At 24.3% G+C, this 22396-nt stretch overlaps 3 protein-coding genes across 9 annotated transcripts; all 3 read right to left on the reverse strand.

Moving 5' to 3' along the window:
• Positions 1 to 772: 772 nt before the first annotated feature.
• LOC114132559 (putative serine protease K12H4.7) lies at positions 773 to 12547 on the reverse strand. 5 transcript variants are annotated; one of them, XR_003593061.2, is made up of 11 exons: positions 10913 to 11177; positions 8955 to 9163; positions 8600 to 8781; positions 7994 to 8229; positions 7203 to 7338; positions 6935 to 7121; positions 6047 to 6176; positions 4833 to 4965; positions 2159 to 2328; positions 1801 to 2014; positions 773 to 1075 (listed from the first exon to the last, which is right to left on the reverse strand). XR_003593061.2 is itself a non-coding variant. In XM_027998052.2 (10 exons), exons 2-10 carry the CDS (start codon positions 9144 to 9146, stop codon positions 1851 to 1853), a joined length of 1530 nt encoding a protein of 509 aa, XP_027853853.2. In that variant the 5' UTR covers positions 9147 to 9163; positions 12492 to 12547; the 3' UTR covers positions 1615 to 1850. The 5 variants fall into 5 exon arrangements, 4 of the variants coding, with proteins under 4 accessions (XP_027853853.2, XP_027853852.2, XP_027853854.2 ...); XM_027998052.2 differs by lacking the exons at positions 773 to 1075; positions 10913 to 11177 and adding an exon at positions 12492 to 12547 and having other exon boundaries at positions 1615 to 2014; XM_027998051.2 differs by lacking the exon at positions 773 to 1075 and having other exon boundaries at positions 1615 to 2014.
• LOC114132562 (uncharacterized) lies at positions 12492 to 16443 on the reverse strand. Of its 2 annotated transcripts, none has more exons than XM_050205321.1 (3): positions 15370 to 16443; positions 14941 to 15161; positions 12492 to 12541 (listed from the first exon to the last, which is right to left on the reverse strand). In XM_050205321.1, the coding sequence occupies exons 1-3, from the start codon at positions 15587 to 15589 to the stop codon at positions 12518 to 12520; spliced, it is 465 nt and encodes a 154-aa protein (XP_050061278.1). In that variant the 5' UTR covers positions 15590 to 16443; the 3' UTR covers positions 12492 to 12517. The 2 variants fall into 2 exon arrangements, with proteins under 2 accessions (XP_050061278.1, XP_050061279.1); XM_050205322.1 differs by lacking the exon at positions 12492 to 12541 and adding an exon at positions 14702 to 14848 and having other exon boundaries at positions 15370 to 16437.
• On the reverse strand, positions 15370 to 22268 carry LOC114132560 (putative inositol monophosphatase 3). 2 transcript variants are annotated; one of them, XR_007605500.1, is made up of 6 exons: positions 21666 to 22268; positions 21263 to 21425; positions 21018 to 21163; positions 19666 to 20037; positions 19225 to 19298; positions 15370 to 15574 (listed from the first exon to the last, which is right to left on the reverse strand). XR_007605500.1 is itself a non-coding variant. In XM_050205318.1 (4 exons), the coding sequence occupies exons 1-4, from the start codon at positions 22014 to 22016 to the stop codon at positions 19681 to 19683; spliced, it is 1017 nt and encodes a 338-aa protein (XP_050061275.1). In that variant the 5' UTR covers positions 22017 to 22268; the 3' UTR covers positions 19496 to 19680. The 2 variants fall into 2 exon arrangements, 1 of the variants encoding a protein (XP_050061275.1); XM_050205318.1 differs by lacking the exons at positions 15370 to 15574; positions 19225 to 19298 and having other exon boundaries at positions 19496 to 20037.
• Between the last annotated feature and the right edge of the window lie 128 nt (positions 22269 to 22396).

Here is a 22396-nt window from a genome sequence, read left to right on the forward strand (position 1 = left end):
CAAATATTCATGATTTTGACGAATTTTTGTCAATATTTGAATTTCAAATGCTAATAAAAATAAATTTTGTCAATGTAGGTATTCTTATAATTTTTAAATCACTATAAGAGTAACTTATGAGAAACTTTGTATTAAATTTTCAAGTATTTTTATTGGGCTAAAAAATTTTTTCAGAAAACTTGAAAATTTCAGTTGTCTATAAATAGCTCAAAAAAATTCAAAATATTTTGAAAATTAAATCATGTAAAAAAAATACCAATCTAAATAAATGGTAAAATTTTCAAGTATCTACGATTATAGTTTTTGAATAATAACAAATATTTAAAATCGTTTGAGGATAAATCGTTATCGTTACGATATTTCGTAAAAAATTTAAATTCAAACGCACTTAAAATTTTTCCTATAATGATGCTTCGATTTTTCTTAATAGATACTTGAAGGAAAACTTATGGAAAACTTAGTGCTGTATTTTTAATCCTTAGTTATTAACACAAACAATTTTATGATTTTTCAACTTCAAAATTACTTGCAAATTTTCGTGATTTTAACATATTCTGTAAAAATTTTAACTATTAACGCTTAAAAAAAAAAAAATTGTGACTAACGATTTTTAATTTTTTTTACCTACAATAAGAACAACTCATAAGGAACCTTGTGTTAAATTTTCAAGTTTGTTTGGTCATCCAACATTTTTTTATCGACACATCAAAAAAAAATTCTCAGAAAAATTGAAAATTTCTGTGATCTATAAATAATTCAAAAAAAGTCAAAATATTTTGAAAGTTTAGCCATGTATTAATAACAATTAACAGTAACATAAACGTTTGGTGAAAATTTCAAGTATTTATAGTGATTAGTTTTTGAGTAACAACTAAATAAAAAAATCGATTTGGTCGAAAACTGGTTTTGCGTAAAAATTCCCGCTTTTCCGTCACTCTTTTTTTGTTTTTCTCGATTTTATTGAAAACTGCTGGAAAATGTTTACTTTTGACCTCTATTATGCACCAAGGATATTCACTTTTCCATCGGAAACCACCTCAAAGTTTGAATTGAAGCATTATTTCGACTAGTTATGCTGTACACAGACACAAAAAAAAAACACATCATTGTAAAATCAATACATTCATCACTTCATTCAGAATCTAAAATACTTAAAAAATCGTAAATTTCAGTTGTCTATAAATAATTAAAAAAAAAACCCAATATATTTTGAAAATTTAACTGTGCCTGTATTGATAACACTAATATAAACATTTGTAGAAAATGCAAGTACTTACAGCGATTCGTTTTCTATTATTCTATAATATACCTAAATTATTATTATATCATATAACATTTTCATTTTTTGGCATGAATGCATGATACATAATTTCTGAACAGTAATTATAATAATAAGATTCATACTAAGGTATAGGTACTTTAAGATAACATAATTATAGTATCAAAATTATTATTGTTTATGTATTTTTTAATATTACAATAATTAGGAAATGTTATGAATTGATTTTCTCTGAAGAAGTGGAATATTTTTATAAGTCATAAGTCTCATAACTTTATAATTTGGTGTTCTAGAGGTACGTAAGAAATGGCTAGGTATGATAAAAAAATAGAAAGTTTTATAAAATTATATGATTTGCTTATATTATTATACTTATTTATCAATGGCTTATTATTTATATAGTAAATATGAATATAAATGTCCCTATAATACAGACATAAGTCATGAACATAGCTGTATAAAAAGTATACACCTACAAGTTACGTAGGTATATAATATAATAAAACTTATAATAAAACTACCTTATCAAAATTCTATTTTGAAGCCTTGAAGGTAATAAAAATATTGTATTTTAAACTTTGTATTTAAATTCTATATTGTCGAATTCAGATACTTCATTAATGTCATTTTGTGTTAACCATTCACTCAAAAATGCTCTAATCATTTCACGAGCATGTTTCAGTTGTGGAAGATCTGTAGGAGATGGAGGATACATATTTGCACAATGAGCTGTCCCTGTAGAGAAAAAAACGTTAATCAATTTAATATTAGAAATTAGAGTAATGTTATTTTTATATTATTTATTAAATATAAGAGAAATAAATTCAATTATAATATAATCAATAAATAGGTATACATTGTTTAATGAATAATGATTACCCTCTATATAAATTGCAACGTTATTCTTTGTTTTTGTGTGCGTGATGCCTAATGCATGCCACGGATCAACAGATCCATGAACATAAATTACTCGGTTTTCTTTTATGTTCAATTCACCGTACATAATATTACTTCTTTTAATTCCATTAGACAAAATATCAAAATTATACCTAAAAAAAATAATTTATAAAAGGGACAATATTAAACATAACAATATGTCATTCACTCATTTAGTCATTAATAATAATAATAATAAAAATAGTTAATGAATGACTTGTTATACCTATATTTTAATATTTGTCTGTATTGCAATTAATGCATGCATATTGCATATATTGAATGTACACAACCACATAGAGTGTCCTAACTTTTAACTTCAATGGTCTAATAAAATTTAAAATTGAAAGTCAAAACGGAAATGGCATAGGTATAGGTACATTTATTTACAAGATAAAAATACATTTTAATTTAGTGAAATGTTTTTTTCTCGTGATTAAAAAAAAAATATAATAATATTTATTAAAAAATTATGGAATTTGTACATACAATATTATGTTTATTGATTTTTATAAAAAAATGTATACAAGGAAAATCAACAAAATAATATGAGTATTTAATTTTTAATTTGCAGACGCCAGTGCCAGTAAAAGCCTATCGGCTACACTTTATTGGATAGACAATAAGCATATTGACTAAACTATTTAAGTATTTAATTTTAGTATTTTTTTTTTTTTTTAATAATATAAAACCGGAATCACAGATTAACATTTGGATCATAGTATTGGTAGTAGTAGGTATAGTACTAAATATCATTAAATCGATCAAAAATTCTAATAAATTTGATAATTTAATTATACATAATAAAATGAAATATACATTTTGAAATAATAAAAGATTGATTTTGAAGAACATTCTCCTCTACTCCCAACACCCAAATTGTATTCATGTTATCGAAATACAAATGCTACTAATTATAACTAGATAATTATATAAAACTGAAAATTTATACATACACATTATAGTGTGCTAACAACTTGTATAAATTATACAGCTATGTACAAACATTTTTAGAACTTTTAAATTTTAACATAATTTATTATTTAATAGTAGGTAGGTATACGTTATGGGTACCAGAAATTTATTCTAAATAGCAATTTATGTGAACATATTATAATAGATATTAAAACAATAACACATGCATAAACTCTCATAGTAGTAAAGTAAGTTACTTAATACAAGAGTTGTATAAGTTCAATTAAGTAGGTAACTTATCATTACTTTCTAATCGATAACACAATTAGGGATTGAACACGGATCACAGACAACCTTCCCAATTGGGACTTATTCTGCGTTTTTATAGTTGACTATTATAGCTCTGTGTCAGAGAAAGATAAATAAGAATTGTACCTACACGAGTATAATGAGTATAGTAGGCAGTATACATTACATAACAAATTATGTGATTAGAAAAAACCAATAATATATGTAACAACATTTTATTACGTTAATTAAGAACGACAAAATAACGTAGGTATTATGTATTTCAGTTACGAGATTAAAAAACATATTAATTTATAATAAAGTACTTTTTACACAAAAAGTCGATGTAGAAATGACGTAATAATTTTATTTGTATTAAAATTTAAGAGTTATAACGAGATAAAAATAACAAGGCATACATACATAATATACATATATGTCATAATATAATACATTTTATAATTAAAAGATGAAAACAGTTATCACCATCTACTTTAATCATTGTGTTCTTTAAAGGTTATCGGTGCACCAATTTATCTTCGTCATTACTTAATCTATACAAGTGCATACATATAAATTATACTGTATACATAACCATTATATTATTAATAACTAAAAAATTAAATAAAAAAAATTCTATAGGTTGTAAAATTTAAAATTTCAAAAAAATAATTACTTATTAACCATCTGTCTGGGAGTCTGATATTTATAGTAATAATATAATAAGTGTCTACATCTACCGAACTTTAATTTTCTTAATTGAAGCTAATAAAAATATATTTTGATAAAATAGTTGGTTTTAACAAAAATTTGGTTATAATCGGTTAAATATTACTTAACAACTATTTTTCGAGTCAATAAAATCACTACCACACATTGACTTTTTATAAATGTATAATGTATTAATGTAGGTATAATATGTTGTATATTTATTAGACCAGTAGACCGCGACAATTATTGTAGTCTGTCATATATATGATCATATAAAATATTAAATTGGTTTATATCATCACCCCTATAATCTTATTTAATTTATCTTTAAGTTGTAATGACTCCAGCCCCTAGCTTTCAAGTATATAGATTATTTAGAATATTTCCACATCTATTTAAGTCAAATGAATAATACTATACAACATAATATTGGTAATTAATCCGTCAATTGGATTATTTTTAAACTATATATTTTGAATACTTAGCTACTTGTTTACACATTTTGGTACTTAATGAATTGTAATCCATTTTCAAGACTACATGTAAGTATTTTTATAAATCGTTATTTTTTAATTTATTTAGTTGAATTATTGAGTTATTTATATTTCATTTGTATTGTTTATACATTAATTATTTTCTTATTCTTTTTAGAGATTTTGTGTATTTTAATGTGTATATAAATATAATTAATAAACAAACTTACAACTTTCCAAAAATATCAGAGCACATATCTATAAAAAATTCAGCTGGAAACTTATTACCAAACACATGATCATTTTGATTGGATGTTTGGAAAAAGCCAAACTCTGTACAAGTTTGATAAGTCCATTGTCGACCTGTATGAATATATAACTTTATATATACTTTATTTTAATAAGATCGATAATTCTTTTACTAAGAACATATTCATTTTTATAATTATAATTTATGACTGATAACAGATGAAAATTGTAACGAGTCAAACAATATAATATTAAGTTTGGATTAGTGATTATTGATTAAACAATAGTACATCCCTACTAATTATATGAATCGAACTTACAGTGTAAAGTGCCAATTTTTATTTAAATAAAAATATTAAAAGTACTAAAACTTAAAAGTATATTTTACTATCACTTATTTGATAAAAAAAACTGCATATTTCATCAATTTTTAACTGCGAAACAATTTTTAAATTTTGATGATTTTAACAAATTTAGTCAAAATTTGAATCTCAAATACTTATAAATAAATTTTGTATTTTAAAATTTTCAAATATTTTTACATAAATAATAAATTCAACGGTCTATAATAAGTAACTCGAAAAGAATAAAATTATTTTAAAAATATTATCACGTATAAAAAGTAATTATAATATAATTATTTGACAAAAATTTCAAGTAGGTATCTAGGTATTATAGATAATAAAGCGTATACGGTAATTCATTTTTTTAATTAAATAGGCAATATCAAAAATCATTTGAAGAGAAATAGTTATTTTACGGGTGAATAATGAATATGCAATTTTGTAAACATTTGAACTTCAAACGTTCTTAAAAAATTATTTTGACTTTCTGGTAGAAATGTGTTGTAGCATAAACTAACAAAGAACCTTGTATTACATTTTCAAATATTGAATATATATATTTTTATGAATTATAAAATAATTTAAAAATGTTCGAGATTTTACAAATTTTTTCAAAATTTTAAATTTGAACACATACAAATGTAGTGTGACCATAATTTTTTAATGTTTTTTGGTTGATAAATGAAAAACTTTAGGGTACCTATTATAAAACTAAACTATTTTTTTAAGGTACAACTCGGACACCTAAAGACATAACATATTAACATACATACGAGTAGTACATAATATTATAAATTTATTAATTATTCTATGGACTTGTATAAATTAACTACTTATTATTAGTAACTAACCTCCTGCTGCTGAATCACTATTCCAACTTGTATTCAAATAAGAATCAATCATCTTGGTATAGACGTGTTCTGTACACGTTAAATTATTGATGGATAATAGTTTGTTATTAACATCTGCATACTTGTCTAACTAATAAAAATAATAATAATGTTGTAAATTAATTTAGGTTGTTATACATGTATTATACTATTATATACGTTTAAAGTATCTACGTCCTACACTCCTACCTATTATAAATTGCCATTATTTTATTTATTCCATTGAGTATATAGATAGGGTGTACTAGGCTAATTATAAGTTTCAGTATCGGTTCTGGTTTCATAGAAATAATATTGTAATATTTTAAGGTTATGGTTCTGATTTAAAAAAAAATATTTAATACAGAAAACTTTTGCCAGGCATTGTATTTAATGAAAAATTATGGGTAACACAATACACAATCAAATTATTATGTCGAAAACGAGCCTAAAAAATGTAATGTGATATTAAAATTCGTGTTTTGTATAAAACGTTAAAACCCGAAAAACACAGGTTTTGAATTGGTTTTTTTTAATAATTTTATGTTTATTTTATATAGTATATTATACAAAATATTGAAATGTATAAATCCAACAAAACTGCGTATCTACCATATTAAATATACGTAAATAAATAATAAATTAATATTTTATAATTAGAAAACTCATACAATTGTATTGTATATTAGTATATATTTTGTAAGTTTATATAGACTCCTACAATTTACTCTATACAGGCTACATATTGCGTACCTACCTATAATAAATTATGCTTACTGTTTACGATCTTCATATTAGTCTACTTAGAATCTAAAATTTAATATTAGGTACCTACACTAAATCGTTTAAGCTTATAAATATAATACTTACTGAATTTATTATTGTTTTGTTAACCATAATATCACATAAAGTTTCCAATGTTACTAATGACCGTTCAGGGTTTTCATAAAATCTGTTATCCTTATTGTATTGTACAATGTCAGCAAAATTTCCAGCTAAAGTCTCAAACAAGTTTTCTATGTCATTTTTTTTGTTTATATCTAATGGATCGCATAATCTAAAAAATAACAATAAAATTCAAGCTTTAGATATGTGTTAAAATTGGGTAAATTTATTCTATATATTGTATATTACGTACTTGAATTTTTTTTCAATTATTTTTGCTCCTTTCCTTGTTTTTATTTGGCTATCAATCATTTGATTTGCTTGTTTGATTTGTAATACACATTCCGGTGAATACGTTGCTAATGCATTTTCAACCACCGTAAAATATTCTACGAAAATAAAAGTAGGCGCATGGTATAAAAATCAAATTATCTATTATACAAGTATACCAATAATTGGTATTGGATAATTGATTAATAATACTTAAGTTATTTAACAACTAATAATTATTTTTTATTAAAATCGACATTGCAATAGTGAAACTTACTCGTAAGTACTATTTAGATGTTTCAAATTGTGTTTAAAATGTTTAAATGTGTTAGGAATATTTTTCATAATTTTACTAAACATTTTTTAAAAATTTTTTAGCTGTTATTAAATAAATTTGAAAAATATGTACCTATTATACCCATTAAGTTTAAAATTTGAATTTGAATTATATCTAATAAATTTTCGATTACCTACTATAGAGGTAGTTCGAGCAAAATCATGTTCGAAATAATATAGAATAACTATTTGTTTTTAAGTAGACAAAAAACTTGCAAATATTATTTATTTATTTCCAATAAACAGACAATTTTAGACAATCGATAATTATTAATTTTAAAATGTATTTCATTTTTAAGTTCAAAATAAATTTGAATGAGATTAAGACTTGATTTAAAAATATTGTTTAAATTCGTACAAATTGAAATATGTATCCATCCTTTTTATGTCCAGTATCATCTGTCATAATCTTATAAATTATAAGTGTTAATAACATACCTTTAAAATCTATTTTTGCCAATAAGGGACCACTTGAAGATACTGCAGCGTGCACTAGATGTGGAAATTTCATTCTCAACCATGCAGCCAAAGATCCTGGGTAAGACCCTCCAAATGCTACCCATTTAGCAGTAGCTGGAATATCATACTTTGTACGAATGTTGACTATAAATTCCGCCAAATCCGTTAATGCTTGTTCACTACTCAAATATACTAAATTTTTGGTACTCATATCTCTAAAAAATAAATATTATACTGTTATAAAAAAAATAAAATAAATGATTTCAATTAACGTTAGGCTACTATATAAAAAAAAAATAGAATGTAATACATTTTTAGATATTGATATCAAATTGAAACCAGTGTTCATTAGTATTTTTTTCTGGTATACTTTGTATTTAATTAATAGAAATGCTAAGTACTATTATATATTTATACCAAATTAATTGTTATCTAAAAATATTATGTTTAATATGTACCTACTGTGGTTTGTGAGTTAAAGTCTAGGTTTTTGACTTAAACCAAATACTACTATATTGTATGTAGGACGTAGGTACTATTTAGTAATAATAAATTCATTTCAATAATATTTACAAAAATTCTTACTCGGTAGGATGGCTTTTGCCATAATACCGATGTTCTAATTGAAAACATAAAGCATTAAATTCTTCAGCATAATTAATCCAAGCCCCGCTGTACATCCATTTGGCTGAAATTGGACCTTCTCCTCCTATCATCAAAAACACAGGGCCATCCTTCTTGTAATATTTCTGGTTTACTTGATACCTCTTAAAAACATTAAATTGAAATTAAATTCACGTATAGTATATAATATGAAGAAACATATAAATAAATACGTATAAATATATATACATATATATATTATATTATATTATAATATACAATATATATATATATGTATAAATTACGTACATAAACTTTTTAAACAAAATTTATATACCTGTTTCCATGTTCTATTATCAGTAGGATTAAAGTGATCTAATTTTTGTATAAACCACTTGTCTTCAATATCGATCACATTTTTATTCAATGGTGGATTTGGTTCACCTAAGCCCACGCGTATTTTTTTCAAACTATGTGATGGTGAACTCCACAAAACGCCGCACAAAAATACACAGCATATGAATTTCATTTTTCAAAATGAATAATCTAAAAATAATAACAAATAATATATAGTTATATTAACAAAATAGGTTAAAGATTTTTATTTGGACAATGATTGTATTGGTTTTACATAATAATTTTGAAGATTTATTCTGATATAAAATTAGATGTATCTACGGGTAGTTTTTCATTTCAAATATCAGAACACAGAAGTGAAAATTAAATAAATAACCGTGGAAAAAAATTGCAGAAAATGGTAGATTTGTAGGTATATCATAATTATACATAATTATTAATTATCAATTAAATATAGGGAGACTATTTTTACCAAATATTTATATAAGTATTTTTTTAAAACACAATATAATATGTTAATATAAACTGACTTTAATTTTCATGAATCTCCGCAAGATTATATCAGAGAACCATATGGCCGCCATGTGATTTTATTAATACTATATTTCTGTACCTATGCGGCTATGTAATTATATTAATATAATATCTTACATATTATGATGGTAGACAATAATATGCTCATATTATATATAGTTTGTATAAAAATTTGTTGAATAACAATTTCAAACATATTATCTGCATTTATAGAACAATTTTTATCCCTGACGTTGAATTTTATTTTACGTAGGCATTTTTGATGCTATTTAAATAATAATTTTATGAAGAGTTATAAATAAAGACAGGAACTGTTTTTTGTATTAGTTTTAACCAGAACCGGTAGAATTCTAACGTTAATAATATATATTAATTAGTTATTAATTAATTTACATTTTTTAACAGGTGGAACTGGAACTTGAATAATTTAATGAACAATTAAAGTAGTATTTGAGTACCGGAACAAGAACCAGAGGTCAGTACTCAGTTGAATCTATTCTGTGGTTGAACTGAACCAGTGCCTATTTTGTCATCGTAACGTAATAAGTACATCGATTTTATTGTTGCATGTTGCATCGTCCCATATCGTTGAATTATTTTTAAATGTGTTAATAATATTTAAAGTTACATTTATGAATAATATTTTTGAATTATTCAAAATAGCTTTCAGTGAATAAAATACAATATTAAATAGCACACATAATTACTTATATAATATTACAGTCATAAATAGAAATAATTCAAAATAAAATAACAAGTCAATATTTGAGTACCTACTACATTATAGTTTATCCGTATAAACTAATCCGTTTAATTTTGAATAAACCTACTTATAATTAAAGATGTTATATGAGTACCCATATTATTATTGGACATCGGCTAGGTAGGTATATTAAATAATTACAGTTAGGTTTAAATTTTTAATGATTTTTTTTTTTTAGTAATAATAATTGGTTATCATTATAATTTATAGTATAATTTAAATATTTTAAAATATGTAGGAATCTAATGCGTAATGGTCAAATTACATTCCAAGTATAATATATTAATTATAATATAGATATAAACGATATAGTGAATACCTTGTTCATACTTAGATAAATATTACCTTATTGATAGTAGGTAGGTATAATCTGTATAGGTATAATGAAATAATAATTATGATAACTAATTTGATCTTTATAAAAAAAAAAACCTATGGTAGGTACATGCTATTGTATAGAATTATAATTATTATGATACTTCATTAGATTATTAAATTATTTAAAAAAAAAAAATACCTTATTTTTGTTCAAAGTTATAATCAGTACCTACTAAGTAGATAGGTATATGCTATAACTGATTACTTACTCGTAATTTATTCGTATTATATAATATTATAAATTATAATAGAATAAAACGTACGTCACAGAATTGTTTGGAAGCACAATACGAAAACGATTCTCAAAAAAATTATTACGAAAAAAAAACGATGAATAAAATATACTGTTTGATTTAATAACTAATTTGTTATTACGTTATTTTGTTTTAAGTAATATTGTTTGATTTTGAATTTTGATAGTCTTTTTCGAAGCGCTGCAGCAATCGTAAAAATACAACAACCTCGTGTAGGTACTCATAAAACAACTGGTGTTCACTGCAATGCCATAATCGAAATGACAGAATGCTGATTGACTAACAAAAATAAAGCTCTTTCCCCCTCTCAAATAGTTAAATCAATTTCCACCCATTAATTATATACATATATTGTTTGTCGTTTATGTTATCGCTCGTACAGTCTACACAATCCAATACTTTTATATAAATATAAATATATGTTTATATTTTCTATATAGATAAAATATATTATAATTGATACCTATAATATGTTTAAAATTGTTTTACGGATTCATGATAATAATTGCTTTATAGGTACTTTTTATAATATTTAAATACGGTTTTTTTTACAATACTAAGTATGGAAATTCTGATTGAATGGCATAAAATTCAATTTTTTTTATGCGTTTAAGAATTTTCAATTTTTAAGATACCTAGCCATTGTGTTAGACATATTTTTTAAAACAGTTAAAAAATATATTAAAATTGAATAAAAATTTACCGAGTTAGAGCAAGTTATGTTTTTGAATAATTGTAATAAAAAAATCAATTATTTCTTATTTCAATAATAAAATATCTATTTCAGCATGACAATACTTTTACAAACCTAATTAAAGTTTTGATTTGAATAGAAATAAAAATAACCGTGTCTTATAATTTGCTGAACAGTGAAACTGGTTACCTATTTTTAAGTATTTTAATTATCATGAAGTGAACCTAAAGTTACGAAATTGGAAATAATCTTACAGTAAGTTATAATTATTGCGATTTATAATCCGCCGTGTTCATTGCCTGATCTCCGTCATATAATTGAACAAAATATTTTACCTACGAGACATTAAAAAATGTTAAAAACGCTTTGGTCCAAAAACTTTTACTCTGTGTTACAAATAATGGAAGTCACCTCGAACATTTTATAAAAAAAAAATGTAATGAATTATTTTATGTTATTTAAATGTAAAATAATTGATTTTTTTATTACAATTATTCAAAAATATAACTTGCTCTAACTTGGTTAATTTAAAATTTTAGATTCTGAACGGAGTGATGAATGTATTGATTTTACAATGATGTATGTTTTTTTTTATGTCTGTGTCTGCGTACAGCATAACTAGTCGAAATAATATTTCAATTTCAAACTTTGGGAGAGGTTTCCGATGGCAAAGTGAATATCCTTGGTGCATTATAGAGGTCAAAAGTAAACATTTTCCAACAGTTACAGTAAGAAATTGCCGTACCAGTAATTTAAAGTTAATCAAATCCGTATAAAAAATGATTTTAAATAAATAGCCTTGGTTTTTGCAAGATATATGTAGTATCTATGTATATGGCTAAGTAACCAACTTTATAGTTATTAATATCATTTAGACATTTTGTCGCTACTTACTAACAACGAAGCGATAAGTATATAATTTACTCCAATTGAAATGAATATCGCTGTAATCAATTAAAAACATATAATAATTAGTATTTTTTTAAATAGTCGAAAATAAAAACAAACAAAAAATTAAGAAAATACAAGAATTTTTTCACAAAATCAGTTTTTGAAAAAATCGATTTTGTTTTTTTGATTTAACTCAAATTGGAAATACTTATACGAGTAATTACGATCTTCGATAATGTAACAAAACTATAATCAATTTATTTTTACATTATTTGAAAAAATCTCGGTATTTACTTGAAAATTAAAGCTACACTTTTTTACTTATTAAGTAATTAAGTTATCGTTTTTTTTTTAACACAATAATATTTTTAGAAAATTTAGACTAATTTTATTTTAGGTTATTATAAACAATACAAACTTATTTAAAAAATTTACACTATAGCACGTTATTGTACACGGTAAGCCTATCACTTATCTGTATTAGCGTAACAACACTAAGAAAATAATAAATAGTATTAATAGTTAATTACATAGAAGTGCGACCTACTCAACGACAAGCACACCAACCTAATAAATAGTAGTTAATATGTACTGTTACAGGTACACAAATATGATATTTTAACAGAGTAACTTCACCGGTTTTTATAACAATCTACTCCTGTTGACTGTTGTAAGTTAATAAACTTATACAAATGTTTTGTACTTAAATAATATGAATAATACACGTATTATAACAAATTATTTAAATAATTTTTATCCTCATAAACTTCGAATCAATATAAACAGAATGAAACTGAAAATCTATATTAAATAGTACCTACACAATATTTTTAGTTGTACACTTGTACAGTTGTACCTACACATAAAATTGTTACCCATATATTATTATGTGTGTATTATATATAATATAATAATATAATATACATATTACAAATTATTATATACGAAATACATACGCTTTACTGTTTTAAATGATATTTGTTCTATCGTTGATCTATTTTGTAGTAGCAGCTAGTTCACACTCGTACAGGCCCGTATTGGCCGCATTACTGTATAGGCTAAAGCCTATAGGGCGGCAAATTTTAACGATCGAAACGAAATAGCAAATTTTACCTATGTAAATTAGGTGGTAAATTTATTTTAGCCTATGGGCGGCAAAAACCTTAATCCGGCCCTGCACTCGTAGTCGTGTGTTTTTGTAATTAAAAGACAATACCTACCAATAATGAACAAAACTTGTTAGATGTCTAGTTATCTCTAATTTCTCCTCCAACAGTCATCAACATTTAACTACTTTTTTTTTTGTAAACATGGATTATAATAATATAATTGGTATTGTATAAATGATAAATCATATTTAATTACATAGGTACCTATCTACCTACCGGCTGCCATAAAATAACTACTCTATATAATAGCTTTATTATATTTAATAATACAGTATCACACACGAATTTATACTAAAATCAAGTTTAGCTATTTTTTAAGTTTTGCTGTAGGTATATTATATACATTTTTTTAATTAAATGTTTTATTTATTATTATGGTTTTTAATTTGTATTAAATATAATGCAATACTTAATAACTATAGTATTGCATTATATTTAATACTTTTAATTATACTCTTTGCATTCTAACTAACAAAGTTAATAAATAATTAAAACGTTAATATTTAATTGTATACATGAGGTAAAACCATTGTTTCCTGTATTGTTTTTTTTATTAAAGTTATAACATTTTTCTTTCGAGATAAGTACGATAACAGAAAGTGCAATAAGTGTGTTGCAGTCAATACTTACTTCTGATAAAAATGAACAAAGCAATTCGTAAAAAGTTAGGTACCTTTGTAAGGTATGAAATGTAGATACTTAAGGAAACAACTAATAAGCAGCCTAAGCATTTTCATCGCACACGTATAAGTTCGGGTATCTTTCCAATAAGTCAATATCTTTTTCTAAGTTTCTTAATTGATTTTCTAAATTGGTTTTTCGATTGATTTTCGTCACTGAATCTGTGAGTATCGGCAACAACAAAAATTGTTTATGTAATTCAGCCCAATTGGCCTTCAATCCCTAATCAAAAACGTGGGAAAAATGATTAACGGAGAAGAATCACTTCAAGAGTAAATAAATAATAATAGACCTTAATAGTTTAATCCACTCACTGTTAATAACACAAAACGCTCCTCTTTGGGCAAATGGCGTATTGGTGGCTTGATCGCCTGTATTCGTTCGACCTCTTTCTGCCTAACGGTTTCTTTTTTTTTGAAAATTTTTTCAATATATAAGGGCAATTTTCCGAAATCCTCCAATCGTAAAAAATTTTTATTTAAAAAAGTAATATTTTAAATTTTAATACGGCTATACCACAGTAAATAAGGAAAACGTTTTAATAATAATAGAACATTTTTTTTTTTTAATGATTTTCTTATTTAATCAACTCATTGAAATACCTTCTTTAACACGTACAAAGGCTCTAAGCCTGATTCATCCAGAACTATTGTGTGTCCGTCTCGACTGTCTTGAACCCGATGTTTCGGCAAGGGTGGTACCTTTCTTACCACGTCAACAATGTTTTCACGCAAGAAATTTCTCGAGTTTTTTTTTGTCGATGATGGTTTATTAGGGTAACATGAACACTGAACTGGATTTTTGATACTTGTTTTAGTATTTTCTGTAAATTACCGGACGAAAAATTAGTGAATGGTCTAAGGTAAGTAGGTAAGATAAAAATTTCAAAGGATTTGAAGAATAAATATCTGTGCTAAGTATGAAGAAAATAATACAAAAACAATATAGGAATTATGGATTTTGACAATATTATACGCCATAGTTTTAATAGGTAAAGACGGTAAAATATTACCAAAATGTGTATATCTTACCGACAAATGGTCTAATAACTTTTCTAGATTTTTTCTTTAAAAACTCAGACGGCTCATTGACTTTAACTTCAGCATAGCCCATTGTTTGGTGACAACCTTTGTTTAATTTGAATTCCCTTCGTATAGAACTATTAAACATTGAACGATGCATCGGAGGTTTGATCACTGGTGTTTTCGGCCTTTGGATCAAGTATTTTATGTTTTCCTGGTAGTTACTCATATTTAGTTTTAACAAATAACTGAATATTAACAACTCAATAACATATCCTTCGATTCCTTCGTTAAATATAAAAAATGGAGATCAAAAATATTTGGTGCTAAATCAACAACGACTAATATATTATTATAGTTAAGTATCATAAGTACAAAATAAATATTACTTGGCGACGTACCTACTGGTAAAAAATATATTATTCAAGTACAATGCTGTATTAAAACCAGCAATTTTTTTTTTATACATACATTTTTTATTAATTGACACTATAAACAGTATAAACTGTTGTAACCACATTCCCGTTGTTTTACAAGTTATGACTGAGATTATAGTCGAGTAACTCAAGTTGAATAGGAAAATATATGTGAAACTGATATCCAAAAATATATAAGCCGTACGTAAGAGCTAGCAATATTGGAAAATAATAGAAACTGGTAAGTTATTTGTATACCTACCTACCTACTGCATATTTTAATTACGCCGGGGCCCGGAAACACCAAATTAGAAAAATATGGCATGTAGGTATATAATTCAGTAATTTATTATACAAAGAAGACATTTCAAAAAGTAAAAAATATAAGATCTTTCTCAATAAATATTAACATAAACCCTTCCTCGTAAATGCTAATAATCTTGATTTTAATAATAAATAAATTATTATTAGGTTTTGATAGTGTTAACGATTTTTTTTTTAAATAGGTAGTTAAGTCGTTATACGGTAGGTACTTACTTATAAACGGACATATAATTTTTATTTTTATTATTGATACATTTATTAGGTAATTAGTATAATATATATGAATAATTATATATTAGTGTAAAAAATGTTTAATTCAAAGTTAATTATTGTATTTAAACTGTACTTTAACGTGTACCTATACGATGAAGTATACTCGTATTGACGTTAAAACGATTTTAAATTTACAAAGAAAAGTATTTTTATGGGTTATAATGAAATAATTTAAACTACCTTAGTAAGCAATTTTTCGTGATTAAAAAACCGTTTTAACGTAGTTTATGGAAGATTAAATTAAATAAATACCTAAATGTTTAATAGTGTCACATAGACCTAGTTTGTTATGTACCTATATTATATTAAAAGACTACAAATAGTTTATTGAATCATGGTTAAATACTAGTACTTAGTAGTAATTATTTGTTTAAAATTAGAATAACTGGTATTAATAGTAGTTATTTTATATGATCATAAATAAGTATATTTTTAATATCGACAATGCATATATAAGTGGATACAAGAATTTATATTTTTGAGCTAAGCAATAAATGTATTATGTTACAATAATGTGTTTGCTTTGTATGTATATAAATATATAATATGTACACGATAAATACTATTAAACAGTAAAAATATTTTTTTAATCTCAATTTTTAAGATGGTTCTTTTTAGAAAATTGGATCTAATTGACATTTTTAAAAGATTAAAATAGAAAATAACAATAACTTTTAAAATAGGTAATCAAAAAACAAAAGACAAAATAATTAAAAAACGGGCAATTTTATACATAAACAATTTTTGTCAAAATCGATTTACTTATTTTGTTGTTATTTAAAAATCAATAACCAATAATCATAGATGCTTAAAAATTTTACCAAACATTTATATTCTTAACTTCTTTACATGATATAATATTTAAAATATTTTGATTCTTTTTGAGCTCATTATATAAAAATTTTAAATCGATTTTTATACAATTTCTGCCAATTAAAGTATTTTCACTTGGTCAAAAAAATTATAAAATGTTCAATTTTTATAGCCAAGGATTACAAATGTAAAACAATATTACCAAAAAACCTTAAAAATGTATAAGCAAGCACAATTATTGAATTATTTTTATAAACATTTGACATTCAAAATTTGGAAATAATTAGATACTTAAAAGCGATAAATAATGATTTTAGTTATTTGTTGTAATTAAAAAATATTATTTGAAGAGACTTGAAGTTTTTACAAATATTATTATATTTTATTATGCAGTAAAACATTTTCAAAATATTTTAATTAATTTTAAGTTTATTTGTATCATTTTACTTTTAATAAAATAACTAATCACTATAATAGCAAAAAATTAAACATATAAAATATAATTAGTAGTTAATTATGTAGGTTGACAGACCGTCTTCGCTCAAAATTGTATCTTATAAGCAATGACTTATTATTGAATTAAAATGTAATACATACATAAAAGGAATTAGAGCAGTTATCTATTTTCCCCCTTTATTATTATTTATAAGAATTTTAACATTGAAGACTAGGGTTACTTGTTGGCTTATTGCATTTGTATTTAAAATAAAATGGTGTTGGCATTTGTTTCTTTTATGTGTGTATGCTTTTGACATTTGTGTAATCATACAAAATTAATCTTTGTATATCTACGTATACCAGGGGCGCTATTGGGGGGGGGAGCAGGGTATACTTTGATTCCCCTATTTTTTTCTGTGTCTTATTGGCCTGGATTAAAATTTACAATGCGCCAATGGTGCACAGACGATGGCCTATGGCCCTATGCGTAAAATTAAAATATATTATTGATTGCTATGAGTAATTTATAACGCGTAGGTATAATACTATAATATATTATTATTTGTAGATTTTTATTAGATTTAGCATTCTTTCAGAGCATGATCTTTGATCAACACTTCCAACTTTCCAGATATTATTTTTTTCGTTGATAGGTATAAATGCGGTATAATAAAAATATTGTAAGTATTTAGTATATTGTTTTAATATATAATAGGTACGTATCAGCGTATACGGGTATGACATTGCAATTAGGTATGCTTACCTTGAAGTATTAAGACTGATTACCAGAAAATGCGTTTTAAAATAGCTCGAAAATGAAATATTAGCTTATTATTGATATAAAGTTTTCGAATGATAACATAATTTACGTTAAGTGTTGTTATTTAGTTATCGACTACTTATTCTATTGTTTTTTTTTTAATTTTGTTTTCATGAATGTCAAAAATGAAAAAAAAAAAAGAAAAGAAAAGAAAATGTGGAGCTGCTCTATAATTTTATAAATCCAATAGCTATGTCCTATACTTTATAGTTTTAAGAGCATATTTTTCAATTTTACCATTTTTAGAGCATATTTGATGATTAATGATGTGTTTATAATATAATTTAAAAATTTGGCAATAAAAAATAAAATCTGTATAATTTATCCTATGTATTTTAAGAGTTTTCACTAGGTATTATTGTATTGTTTTCAAATCATTATAGTTGACATACAATTTCCTGTTTTTATTAATAAATATTTATTAAAAATTAAAAAAGATAAGAATATCATTAACATATTTGTGTTTTTAAAACTGTGATTAAAAACCACACAAATGATATCTGTATTTACTATTTTGAAGCAGTGGCCTGATAAAAAAAAAATTGGCCTGCTTAAATTTTGGCACCCCTATTATAAAACTCAAATGGTGCCACTGACGTATACATGAGTGAAAATGCAATATTGTATGTATGTGATTATCGCGTTTGTCAGGAGTGAAGCAACATCTACGATGACCTATACTAGCATAAGGTCTACATAGTGTTATCATAATTTTTGAAGGATTTGCAGAAATAATTATAACTAGATTTTAAAATAGAAAATCAGAATAGATATACTAACCTTTTATATCTCAAATCTATCCACCAGCATTAATGTATCCATCTACATCGACAATTACAGAATACCTTCATTATCTAAATTAGATAAATCACATTTATCAACCAATGTATTATTAACACATGATTCAAACACATAATATTTGATTCTATTAATATGGTTGCTCAATTTATTACAAAAGAAATATCTTGATTTATGTAGAACATTTTTAAATAGTAAATAATAAATTTTGCGATGATTTTTGAATAATTGGATAATAACCAGTTAATCCAAATGAAAATAAAAATCATATTTGTATTCAAATAACTATAATGTACTTTAAAACAAAAATTAAAACTAATTGAAATTTATAAAATAACTAAATTAAAATTAAATTACATTTCAATAGAAATTATAATTTTATTGTCTTTAAGTTTTACATTCAAAACAAATAAATTTACAAACCTATTATTAATTATTTTAATCACTTCTTCCGTTTTTTAGAGCATTTATATAGTATAAATGATCACGAGCAGTAGCTAATATTCCTCCAACATGCACCATACTTGTATATTTTTCATACGTTATATCTTCATTTTCCAACGATGTCATTTCACCTCCTATACTTTTTAGTATAGCATGTCCAGCACATATATCCCATTTTTTAATGTTAGTTGTATGAATATAAGCCGAGGAGTTTCCAAATAACACTTGTAAAACTTTGAATCCTGCACCTCCAGCAGTTACAACTGGTAAACCATATAACCGTTGATTTAATAGACCCATTACATCACCTTTGTGTGATCTTGAAATGATAATTGATTTTTTTTTAGGAACCTAATTGAAATAATAAAATATACTTTAGTACATAACGTAAAAAACTATTTGTTTTATAACAAGACATAAAGAATAATATGCATATAATGTAAATATTAATATAAAATCTGAATTACAAAAATTACTACCTGGTAAAATTTTTCCCATAGAATTTAGAAGAAATACATATTCTAATAACTATACTATCTATCTACCCACTGATAGTTTAGCCAAATTAACTGTAATCTCCTACATGAACTTTTTTACCTGAAAAAAATTGAGTGAATGCCAACATTCCAACACATTAACTAGAGTACACAATTTTTGAATTAAAAAGCTCAAAAAGCTAGAAATGATTAATAAGAAAATAATATTTTTATAAATAAAATACAAACACTTGAATAGAACGTGATTATGTGCTGTTTATTATAATGATTTTTGAAAATACATGAATCTTCAACAATTTCTTCCTTTTTGTCACAAAGGTAGAGAAAAAAATGCTTATCAATGGTAATTTCATTTGTATCGGCAATTTCTGAATGAATTAGCTTTTATTACTGAAATTGTAGTCTGTTAGTAACTGTCTCATCATTTAACATATTTTTAGTCAAGTATTGCTCAAGTTAAGAGTTTAATAAATGTTTAAAATTTAATTTTTTTATTATTATATTATTTTGTAGAAGTCAACACTATAATTTGTAATAGTCAGACCATGTCTATGTAGAAGATTACCTAAATTTGTTGGAGTTAACTATTATCTGATAATACAATTACACAAAGATAAAGTAGTAAAAAGATGATATGATTTTATCAAATTCTAAATAATATTTCAGAAATTTTAAGATACATAGTTTTTTATCGTAACTGAGTTTACTACTAATGCACTATACTTATATAAAATGAAGTATATATTTTTTAAATATAATTAATTTCAATAATTAAAATAAGTTATAATTTTTCCCTGAGTCAATATAGCATTATGATTTTAGTTATTAATTTACCTTGATATTGTTAAAATTGTTTGATCTTGATTTTGAGAGCCAAGCCCATGTTGTTTTAGATGAAAACGGTTCATGTATAACACCCATTATAGGTTTACCTTTATATGCAACACAGACCATGGTTGTTACATATTGTGTTAGACTTTCTACAAAAAAAAAAAAATAATTATAATAACAATAATACAATAAAATTAATAAATATTAAAAGTCAATTTTAAAGTTTTAAAAGTGGTTTTTTTTGTTACCAGTAAATTCTTGTGTTGCATCTAATGGATCAATCCATATGGTTATATATTTCCTCTCAAATTCTTCTTCAATATCTGTTATATGTCCGTTATCATAATCTTTTAATTTTCTAATATTTAACTTTTTGCATTCTTTTTCAGATAATTCTTCCTCTGATATAACCTATAGAATATTTAAATTTTATCAATACTAATAAGTTATAAATTGCAAAGTTAGTGTAATAATCACATTTTTAGTTAACTCATAAATCTTTTACATAGACTGTCTGCTATGACCTTATTTTTTTTTTATATATTGTACTCAACATTAAGTACATGATATCATTTATCACATATTTCTATATAAAATAATGAGCCTAGTAAATATATTTAAATTTACTTGAAAAGTATAAACTATACATACTTTTACGTTTGGGATATTTTTTTTCAATAGATAATACATAGCACAATGAGATGTATAATCAGCATTAGTAACTGGATCATTTGCACCTTCAAGAGTTTTTCCTTTTGATTGGGAGTTAATCAAATGTTCACTGTGGATAGCTTCAACTTGAATACCACCAAATTGTGCTGCTCGAATGGCTTGTTCCAAAAGGTCTTTACCTCTTACAAATTCGTATCTATTACTAAAACTATACTTGCACACATACAGAAAAATTGTACAGAAAATTAAGAGAGCAAATAATTTAATTAGGGTTTTATTTCGGATAATCATTTTTTTCAGTTTTAATTTGTTAATATGAACGTCAACCATGACTAAAATCACGACTACATAAATTACAAATTAGCATTATTTTGTAATAGTCAAGTAATTAATTTTTTCGAAAACCATCGTTTCTGTTAATTATAGATAATTATGGATGCAAGATTTTAGATAGCTTTCTTTAATATAATAATTCTATTGCTTTTCGTTTCATATTATAAGGTGATAGACAAAAAAACCTAGTAACTACGAATTATGATCAAAACGACAAACGATTTGTTTTACAAATTATAATACGAGATTGTTATCATTTTAATCGATTGGCAAGACAGATGCCTGAGTCTGTGTTTATGTTTTGGACAACTGATATCCATTATCCTTATCTTTTTTTAATTTATCACAATATGATAATAACGGTTTGAAATTTTATT

Source organism: Aphis gossypii, chromosome X (assembly GCF_020184175.1).
Source record: "Aphis gossypii isolate Hap1 chromosome X, ASM2018417v2, whole genome shotgun sequence".
NCBI lineage: Eukaryota > Metazoa > Arthropoda > Insecta > Hemiptera > Aphididae > Aphis > Aphis gossypii.